The sequence below is a fragment of the Trachymyrmex cornetzi genome, unplaced genomic scaffold (genome assembly GCF_001594075.2).
Source record: "Trachymyrmex cornetzi isolate Tcor2-1 unplaced genomic scaffold, Tcor1.1 scaffold127, whole genome shotgun sequence".
NCBI lineage: Eukaryota > Metazoa > Arthropoda > Insecta > Hymenoptera > Formicidae > Trachymyrmex > Trachymyrmex cornetzi.
In genome coordinates, this window is record NW_017295839.1 from 525,383 (window position 1) to 536,524 (window position 11,142).

General features: G+C 37.9%; 1 protein-coding gene across 2 annotated transcripts; it reads left to right on the forward strand.

Moving 5' to 3' along the window:
* The first annotated feature begins 4,973 nt into the window (after positions 1-4,973).
* repo (homeobox domain-containing protein reversed polarity) lies at positions 4,974-10,723 on the forward strand. Of its 2 annotated transcripts, XM_018522093.1 has the most exons (6): positions 4,974-5,482; positions 5,711-5,834; positions 6,246-7,778; positions 7,958-8,036; positions 8,245-8,468; positions 9,455-10,723. In XM_018522093.1, the coding sequence occupies exons 3-6, from the start codon at positions 7,355-7,357 to the stop codon at positions 10,084-10,086; spliced, it is 1,359 nt and encodes a 452-aa protein (XP_018377595.1). In that variant the 5' UTR covers positions 4,974-5,482; positions 5,711-5,834; positions 6,246-7,354; the 3' UTR covers positions 10,087-10,723. The 2 variants fall into 2 exon arrangements, with proteins under 2 accessions (XP_018377595.1, XP_018377594.1); XM_018522092.1 differs by having other exon boundaries at positions 4,974-5,834.
* The last annotated feature ends 419 nt before the right edge of the window (positions 10,724-11,142 follow it).

An 11,142-nucleotide genomic window follows, 5' to 3' on the forward strand; every position in this document is an offset into this window, starting at 1 on the left:
AAGAGTAAAGATCTGTCACTCTTGTTCAAAAGTATAAATGTTTTACTATTTTTCAATAGTGGCAGTATTTTAACTCTTTTTGGAATGAGATTTTATTCCAAGAAATTTAGAGAGTATGTTAATAGAAATAAATAATAAATAATTTTATTAGACATTTTCAATGTGTTTTTATACATACAAGCAAATATCGAGTGAAAATTCGCACTGTTAAATGACGAAGATATCGTATTACAAATAATATTCAGTGCGCAAATACCAATGGGGATACGTATGCAACGGATGCATGCGAACGTGTTCGCCGACGAGTTAATCAGGATGCGACGTCATCGTTTAAATTGTCATATTTTCTCTCACTTCGAAGGGCGATATTTGCGCAAGTTCGGAACCGCGTGATACGCACTTGGATACTAGTTTCATGAATTGTGTTGCATCAATTTGAAATATCCAATTTTTATAGCTTTCCAAATTTTTTTTCTCATGATAGTACGATTATACTTGATATAGATCGAGTATTGTCACACATTAATTGTATTATATTCAATTATACATTTTATAAATATAATTATATATATTTTTTTAAATAATTTATAAATAAATACTAAAAGTACTATATAAAAATAGTTAAAAAAAAATTAAAAGTAAAAAAGAATAAATTAAAATTGAGATGTCCTAAAATCGATTATAACTATCTTATTTATATTGTCAATATTTAGAAGCTATATTACGTTTAGCCCGTATTTTCAAAAGTTAAGAATAAGACACTGCGACAAGTTTATTCTCATGCTGAGTTGTGCACTAGAAATACAGAGAACTTGATTCTTTCTTTGAGCATATCTAAATTTTCACGTTTTATTGTATATGATCCGAGGAATTTAGCTACCAGTATAAAATCGATGATTTATGACGCAGGTGTAGAGAAACATGTCTCTTAATTTTCGTCTTATTTTTCGCTATTGCGAACACATAACTATATGATTTACTATATGATGTATTGAGGGTATACATTACAATCATTTTTTTTTTTTATTAATTTGATATCTTATACGAGCTTAAAATAATAAAGATTTTTTCTTACCTTTCTTTCTTTACGTGTAGACTGTTTTATCAATAATTTATAAGCTTTATGCTGTAAAACTTACTGGGAGATTTTAGCAGAAAAATTTCACTTTGCTATCCCGACCGACAGTTAAAAGTACGATATCAATAGTAGTCGACAGGAAGAGCTTGAGAACGTAGCATCTCGTTGAATGATATTTGCGGCACAGAGAAAAAGAGAAAGAGAGAGAAAGAGAAAGAGAGAAACATGACGGAGGTTCCTCGTCGCCTTCGCGTAATTACGTCCAATTGAAGCAATTTATACCAATTGAGCGTTAACAGGCTCAATTGGCGGACTCCGACGCTGCGGGCAGCACCGTACGTTCGTTGTTAAACGCTACGACATACCTACGACGTAAAAAAAATACGGACGTGTAGAAAAAAGAAGTTTATCGTTCAGAGGTCGAGCATCTGCGTCTCTCTGTCCGTTTCTCTCTATCTCTCTCTCTCGCGCGCGCGTGCGTTTCCGACAAAGTTTCCTCTCATGAAGATTAGATTCGACCTCGCGTCTGTACTTGCGAAATCTTACGTGATCCACAAGAATTCTGTACATGCACTTGATATTGTTATGATATTAATTAAAGGATATTTTATATTACAACAGTATTAAGATTTGTCAACCGTTAATTCTTATAACATTTTATCTACATCAAAAACTTAACTTTTTCTTAAATTACAGTTGTAGTAAAACGTAATGTCAAATGATTTGGTCGAACTAATTTCAATGTTCCGGTTATTATTATTATTTTATACAAATTAAGATGTCTTTCGTAAAACCGGGCCATTTTATGGAATTATTATTAACTTATGTATATGGAACTTATACAAGGATTATATGCAATAAATATAAATATGTAATTGTTAAGATTAATATATAGGAATAGTATGTACAGAATATAAATTATATTATTTTTTATTTATCTACTATTAGGATGCAAATACAACAGAAGGAATAAGGAATAATGATTTCAATCTCTTTGAAACTATATATTCCAGTGTATTGGATATTTTTGATAGATTAAAATTATCATTTCTTATTCCTTCTATTGTGTCTGTATACTCTTATTCTTAACAATTATATTAGAAGTTGTAATTGTTTATTTTAAATATTCTTCAAAGTAACGATTTAATATATTAAATTTAAAAAAAGCGTATTTAATTAATACGTGATTTTGATGATGTCAATTGTTTTATAATGATAAATTAAGCAAAATGTAAAAAAGATGTTATTATATTGCATATAATTTATAGATATATAGAAATATCTTCTTTTCAGCTGTACTACTTTTTTTAAATTTTTAATAATAAGATTTTTATCTTTATGTGTTTATTATCGTAATAAACATCTATTTTTTTCATTTATCACAGTTTGAACGTGTGTCGCACAGAGTACAGCTAAAAAGAGTAGACTTTAGAATAATCTATATGTCATCTATATGTATAACAATATCTGCGCTACGTATCGAGGGTTGATTTGATGGAAGCTGTGATGGGAAGAGGTGGAACTGAAGAGGCCGCGCCATTTTACCCCTCTTCGCACGAAGTAGTGGGGCGACGACGTATCACACTTGTCTTCTTTTCTTATCTCTTTCCAGACTTCATCCAACCACGTCGCAGATGGAGTGGGGAGTCCTGTGCGTGCAATTCTTCCTTGTGCAATGTATGTACTCCACGTTCTTGTTCTTTTCTCGCGCTCCATCTGTTTGTTCACATCGCCAATACAGTTATTTGCAAAATCTTCGTGTAACAAACGAGCGATTTTAAGCGATAAAAACGCACACTATATCCATCTCCTTTTGATGGATAATCAAATTCGCGATATGAAGGTCGGAAAGCACGCGCGAGTTGCAATATTTGAAAAGCTACAAAAAGATACAAAAAAGATTTAAAATAATATCATCTCTTATAATTTCTTTTCTTTGTTAAGTTTTGTTCGATGTATCGCAATTTTTTAACATGAATATTTGTGATCTGCGAATTATGACGTTACGTTATGAGAACAATATGGAGTCTCGTTCACTCTTGAGCCGACACGACGCGACGGCGTGCGCACTTCCGGTACGCTGCGGCGCGAAAAGCGCGGAAACGCGATGGCGGAGAATCACACCGCGAATCCTCCTCGGACTGTTCTTCGATTCACCTTGGTCAAACTTGATCACCTGGTCTATCCGGCAACAGGAACGGACGGCGGACGAATACGCGTTATTTATATAGGTCATGTTTGTACCTCGCGAGGAGCAAGATGGCGGGCGCACGGATGCGAGAGAAAGTCCACGGATACGGAGGGTCAGTGCAGGAGGCTGCGTTACACTGCAGTCCGGCGCTCACCGGACCTTCACTTATATCGTCGCTCGGCTAATAACGCTAGTAATGTGATATGATTAGCTTAGTTGAGTTCAGTTTAGTTCGTATTCGTTCAATTTAGTGGTTCGCCAGCAAAATCACATCGAGTTAAACCCATTTAGGCCAGTTAAGTTACCGACTTCTCCTCGTTCTCTTGCGGTCGCCGCCGCCGCCGCCGCCACCGCCGCCGTTGCCGCGCATCGACCTCCTGGGGCCCTCTTCGACGCGCAGAAATATCCCGAAACACCCTAAAACATCCCGCATGAGATCTGGTCTCGTACTCTGCCGTGAAATTGAAAATTAAGCCGCCGCAGGAGGCCTCACCATTGAAACACCTTCTCTACTAATAATGATTCGGGAATTGATCTTAAAAGTTTAGAAGTACAACCTAAGAAATAGAAGCCCTTTATAAGTATATCTTATCTAGAAGAAGAATATACTTTATATTTTACATTTTTTTTACATCTAGAAAAAATTAATAATTCTAAGAAATTTATGTAAGAAATAATGATACATCTAACAATAATTAATTTTTGTAAAAATAATTTAATATTTCTACAAGTTTCTGCAAGAGGAAAGTCTATATGTGTACATATATAAGTATATATATAAATTTAAAAAATATATGTAGGTATAATATATCTATAATATAAAAAATTTTCCATTTTTTTTAAATTGGATGATTCGCCGAAGTTGCAATGACAACAAGAGCTCCTAGAAATTAATTGATATAACGTCTAAATGTTTAGATTGAACGATAAACTGCTGTCATAGGTTTATGCGTTAAAATGGCGAAACGATGGGTCACAATACTCACAATGACGTGGTCGCCCGCATTATCGCACCTTCTCGTCCTGAAAGTTTTTATTAATTGTCATATTCCCCTCGTATCATTGCATTCCTCTTGTTGATCCTTTTTCGAGATAAAAATGATCAATGAACGTGCATGTTTTGGCTGGAAAATAAATATGTCACAAGTAAAATAAAATTCAATTGTGTAATATACAATTATTGAAATACTTATAACTTATAACGATTAAAAATACGGAAGTAATAGCGTAATTTTAGACAGGTAGAACAATAAAGAAAGGAATATGTGAGTTCAATTTTACAACTATACAGGGTGGGGAAAAAGTATGGAAGCAAACAATTATTTCCGAAACTATTCATTTTTATTTGCACTCCATTCCAACAAATTTTTTTATTACGAAACTAATATATTTTAAAATTTTAATACATTTTATAATAATTTTAGATCAATATTGTTATATATTTAATTATTATTTATATGGATGTGTCGTACCTTATTTAAATGTATCTGCGTAACAAACAATAAATAATAAACCTGTAGAAATAATTTTTTTCACAGATATTAAACTTATTATTATAGCTTCAAATACATGTTTCTTAATAAAGCAGTTAATAGATCTAATACACCGATAAAAGTTAATAAAAGAAAGAGAAGAGAGAGAGAGAGACAAAAGTAAGATGGATAAAATAAATTTAAAATGAATAATTCGTACCACCCAAAAGTGCGGAGGTAATGGAATCGAGCAGGGACGAGATAATACTGAGAAGATGATTGGGGTTGATCGGAGCGATGGGCGATCAGAGTGGAGAACGCGATGAAATCGGCGCGTATACAAACGCGCGCTAATTACCAACAACGAAAATTAGCGGTTAATATACACGCGTACACGTACGGGGAACGGGGGGTGGTTTGATTGGGCCAATTCGAGGCAATTCCTGGCGATTGCTGATTTCATTGAGCTTGCGCTTAAGAGTGCTTGGCTCAGTGCTACGCCAACTGCCGACCAACAGAGACATGGATCTCTTCCTCGGGGTAACGAAGGTACCGTACACCTTACGCGATCACGATCGATCGGTCAACGCGCGAATCTCCCGTTCGCGGTTTCGTCCGGTACTGATTTTTTCCACCTCTGGATCCTCCGTCAAGAAGAGTTCGTCGTATGGCTTTCAATCTGCATTCCGCATTTCACTGAATACAAAAGATGAAGAAAGAAGCGGTGAAGAAGAATACGAGGTAGGAACTGATATTGTAAAATCCCGAGCAGAAGACAAAGTCATAATATCAAAATGGTGTTAAAATGACTCCAAAATGATTACTGAAGTCACTTTTTGATTTGTCAAGATTCACTTTAACGTCAAAACGACGATATCGTGACTTGTTCTGCTTGGAATGTTGCAAGTCTCTTGAATGTTTTTCTTACACTTCTTGCAAAGATTTTGATGACGGAATGCTGATCGACAGGAAATTTTATACACATATACTTTGCATCGCTGCACTTAAAAATTTCAAACGATTAAAAAGATGACATAAGCAAAAGAAGAAGAGGAATATAAACACACGTTAGGATATTCGCGATGAGATCGAGGTAAGGAGATACGTATTACGTACTCTGCATATTAATCACCTACGCTTTTTTAAACACGTAGTTTGTTTTGTCGTATACTGCAAATAAAAGAAAAAAAAAAAGATTAGTTGCTGCAATACAAATTTTTTCAACTCGAAATCGTTCATACCTAAAGATTTTCGAACTTTTCTCCATATTTCTTCCTCTTAATTTCCGAGTTTATCTCACGTTACGTATTATTTCTGAACGCAATCACAAAAGTGTTGGCAAGGTGGTAAACGAACACGTTTACTTCCCACGAAACGGGAGCGATTCTCTTATTTCTATTCCCACGAGCTCCTAGCATGTAACCCTCGCACGGATGTTTGTACCTCGTGTCATCTCCACCCCCGTCCTCGCACCAGCAGATCAAGAGACATTTTTTGCACGCAGGTCGGAAGGGGGAGAGATAATGGAGAAGGGGGGACAAGTCGCCTACTGACCACTGGGACCCGCTGAGACAGTGGAGCGAGGAGAACGATGGCGCTGGACCATGAGGGGCAGCATCACCGCGCCCGCATGAAGCTGGATTGGCCGGGGCCCCGGGTATGGGGGCGGTCTGGGCCGGCGTGACGTGGAAAATATAAGCCTGTGTGAGTGGCGGCTGATTAGCCAGAGGCTCGGGACGTAGAGTAGTGGCGAGAGTGTCCCGACAGAGAGAAGAGAGGACGGACGTTCTCTCGTTTCGAGGGAGACGTCGGTCGTCGGTTCGGTTCAGTTCTTCCAAGGTCCACCGCGAATAATCGGCCGGCGCATCGCGCGAGTTAACGCCGCTTAAAACTAATCAAAATTAATCATAACCCAGGCAACAATTGATCGCAATTGCCAAGCGCGCGCTCCATTACGAGCAATCGGGCAATCGGGCGACGCCGATTCTCTTCCTTTTTTTTTCTACCGGCGGGAAGTGGAAAGAATCTTGGAAGAGCCTCGATGAATAGGCGTGATCGATGCCAAGGTGTGAGACGGTGATCCCGCCGACTCACGGATTTCAATTTAATTTCAAATCAACCGTGTCGGTCGCGCGACTTTCGAAGATGTAAAATTGATAGAGAAGATCCAGAAAGGAAGCCTTCACGGAAGATAACAGAAGTGATTTGTGACATCCTGCTGTACGTTGGACCAAGTCGATTAAAATTCGGAAATTGAAAGTTGAAGTTCTGCAAACTTAAGTTTATTGGAAATTGGAAAATAATTTAAATTTTTTATAAATTAAATATCAGTGCGAGCTGAACGCGGAATGAAAATAAAGACTGTAACGCGAAAAAAGAAAGAGCTAGCGGATAATTGATGATCAATCCAATCCAACACATCTCGGAAAAACTTTTCCAGCATCTTATCTTCGGATCGATAGTGACATATTTCTCTGAGACTAAGAAAAATATACTTCATAGAGGAAACGTCGAAATTTTACGAAGCGTGCAAATCTCGGTTTGATTCTTTGAAGAAAGAAAAACTTTGAAAAAGGTTTCCCGTTTAAGGGATTACGTAAGAAATTATCGAAGATGGACGCACCAGCATGGGACGATCCGATTTTCTCGGACTTTGGGACTCGTGGCGGAACCGGGGGTCATAGTATCCAGGTGATGCTGAGCTTGCAGACAGGCGGAGGTCATCATGGAAGCGGCGACCTGATGCCGACCGGTGGCGGTCAGCTTCACAAACTGGACTCCTCCAATAGCCCGTCACCGCATCATCAGGCCGCATCGCAGCATCAGCATCACCTGCAGCAACAACAGCAGCAACAGAAAGAGCTCAAAGAGCTCGAATTGTCCGGCATGTATGCACCGTTGCCGCCACAGACCCAGGACGTCACCACTTCAACATCTACCAGCGTCACGCCGACCTCGACGAGTCTCCAGCAGGGTCTGCAACTCGGTAACGCGCTCAAGAGGAAGTCAGACGATCCAATCAACGCACTCGCGCCAGGTAATCATGTTCGATGATCTTCTCCATTTCCTTTTCGTCATTTTCTTGTCGTAATGCGCTTGTCTTCCTTTCTACATAAAAGTTGTCGAAACTTTCTGTTATAGTTTCCTAATCTTGTATATACTCTTGCTAAACTTTATGATTAACAAAGACGAACAAATATTAACTTTGCTTTGCAGTCAGTAGCGAAGCACAGCCAGCCAAGAAGGACTCAAAGAAGAAGACTGATAACAATAACATCAAGAAGAAAAAGACGAGGTACGTGCACCCAATAGTATTGTTCGACCAATGTTATATTTAAATGTCCTTTTTAAGTACCTCACAAGTTTATTATTAAAATCTCTCAAGTCTGTTAAAACATCAATATATAACTTGTATTTACATTAAAATTATAGATAAATATATATACAAATAATAAAAAAATATGTATAATTCTCTATTTTTATATTCAATTTCTTCGCTTTAGAACAACTTTTACGTCCTACCAATTGGAAGAATTAGAAAGAGCCTTCGAACGAGCACCTTATCCGGATGTCTTTGCGCGCGATGAACTCGCGCTGAAGCTTGCTCTGTCAGAGACTCGCGTGCAAGTTTGGTTTCAGAATCGCCGTGCGAAGTGGCGGAAGAAAGAACCACCTCGCAAGACTGCCGGTTACATAGCCGCAGGTTCCGCCAGTCCCGGTTTGTCAGGTAAAATTGTATTTTTGTACGTTCTTAATTTTATAGATTTACTGTTCCGGAATATTCAGCACATTGAAAATACAAATCAAACTTTCTATGAATATTAAGGCCGCTGTCCAATTCACACTTACAACACTTAATCCTAGCTGTAAACACTCTTTTTTTCTATCCTTGATATACACACTCGGGTCGCTCGAGTTCCTGGGATTCCATCCATATTTTTTATCATAACTTCCGTAAAAATGGACGTATTTCAATTAATTTTTTTTTTCAATTGATGGAAAATTGATTAAAGAAAAAATCCATAATGTGTAAAAGTTGATAGAATTAAGGAGCTTCGAGATATATAGGTTCAAAGAAAAAGAAAAGTTCAGAAACACGAAAAATCTCGATTTAGCAAATTGCACTGGGGTTTTTGGAACCCCAATATGTATAGCTAGGGTTAAGAATCATTTCATCCTTGTTTGTCAAATGTTAAACAAAAACAAATAACCGATGCTCATGAGCGTTGTGAGCATGAATTGGTCCACGGTCTCAGCATTAGCTTAGCTGGATATATTTCTACAATAGCTTATACATAATAGACTAGAAAAGATTTTCGAATCCAATTATTCTTCGATCTGTCATGAAATAGAATCAGTATAGGAACAATCATATTTATTATTGAAAAAAAGAATATTTTACTCTTAAACAAAAAATTCTTTAATTTAGAGTAATATGATCAAGCACATCGGAGAGTAAGGAGGGGATAATATATGTATAAATTTAAATTTTAAATGTGTTAAGTTAACTTACTTTTTTTAAGACAGTATGTCAAGCTTATTTAATTCGAAAAATAGGAAATTATTTTAATATTATTTTATTTTTATACTGTATAAGAAATTACGATAAGATGAAGTACGTCACAAGAGAATATTTTTTATCTCATTATTAGAAATTCTTTCTGAGAAGGTAAATATTTTCCACTTATTGGTACACGTTTCCTATGTTTTCAGGCTCCTTCACATCGCTCAACAATACTCTAAATCCGTTTGCATCGCCGACGACGGCGACGGCGCCGCCGGACGCCTGGGCGTACTCGTCGGCGTACGATCTGGGGCATTTGAATTTGCTGAATCCATCGAATTCGCCGTACTCGACCGCAGCGGCTGCGGCCGCGAGTTTCGGCAACAACGGCAGCGTCTCGTATTCATCGTACGCGAGCATGTTGCCGACGCAGCACGACGCCGCGTTGTTCACCACGCCGACTGCCGCCGGCAACACCATGCGAGTCCATCAAGACTACATGAATCCTGGTGGCGGCAGTAGCCCGCCGCCACCCGGTGGGCCTCTCACTCGTGCCGACTATCAGACCATGGTGACGACGCACTCGCCGCCCACCCACCTGGGTAACTCCATGTCCGAGGACGAGCACGGTGGTTGCCTCGCGGACAAGTACGCGCACGACCAGACCGCGGCCGATTACGGCCAGCAGCAGCAACAACCACCGCCACCGCCGAACGATCAGAAGCAGGACTACGGCATGCACTCGCCGCAGGCGCGCCAGGCCATGAAGGATCAGGTCATGATCAAGAGCGAGCCCGGCAGCCAGCCGAGCTACGTGCAGCTGCCTCCTTTTCTGAACTGACTCGCGGCCTCCTCCACTCTAGATCTCTTCTAGGCGACTTTTGCGATCTGTCCGCGCTTCGTGACGAGCGCGAGGAGTATTAGGTCTTGGACTTGTTAGGTCGCGCAATTTCAACCGGGCTCGCACCGGCGCTACTTATACATCATCGTAGCTTTCAATGGCGAACAAGCAAAATTCGATTACGATATATAAGGTTGAGATAGAAATAAATTTGACCGAAAAAAATGCTGTTTAAATCGTGCAATGGGCATCGATAAGATCTGAAACGGTGCAGCATTTTAATTTTGTTTATGAAATAAAGATATGGATAATAATAGGTCTGTATTCTTTTTAACTAAAATTCTCGCACGGTTCATCTTTCTTCCTTTTCTCTTCACATTGGATAGAAAAAGAGAAAAGCTGAACCGTACAAGAAGTACACACAACTAAAAAGAACAAGTCTAATTTAAGTCTTAAGAATCTCGAGCTTAAATATTCGAATACGTTGATCACGTGATCACCTTGCGACAGCCGCGATGTTTCTGTATTCTGTACTTGTTACTTGAGTGATCGCGAGTAACGTTTTACGTGGAAGAGTGACTTTTATCAAATTCTAATTAATTTAATCAGCAATTAACTTAAATATAAAATACGTGTAATATTTTGTTAACATGGATAGAATGATTAATTTTTTATTTCACATATAAAAAAAACGATCAATAGGGACAACAGATTATAATATATAGTAAAAAACTTTACTATATAATCAGATTAATTGTTGATTAAATTACCCAGAATTTAGTCGCAGTCGCCCTAACGTCTACTTCTATATCAAAATATAGATTAACTTTAATCTCGGTTTAATATCTTTTTCTAGTTCTAACTATTAGAACTAGAGAGAACAAAGAGAAATAGAAAGGAACTCTTCTAAGATTAAAAAAAATTAAGTTCTTCTAGAATATAATCCTAATTTTTAAAACTATAGAGATAAAGATAAAAAGTAAATTAAATCAGGATTAAAATTAATCTATTTCTATTAGATAGAAATGGACATAAGTCGATTGAGCATCTATGTGT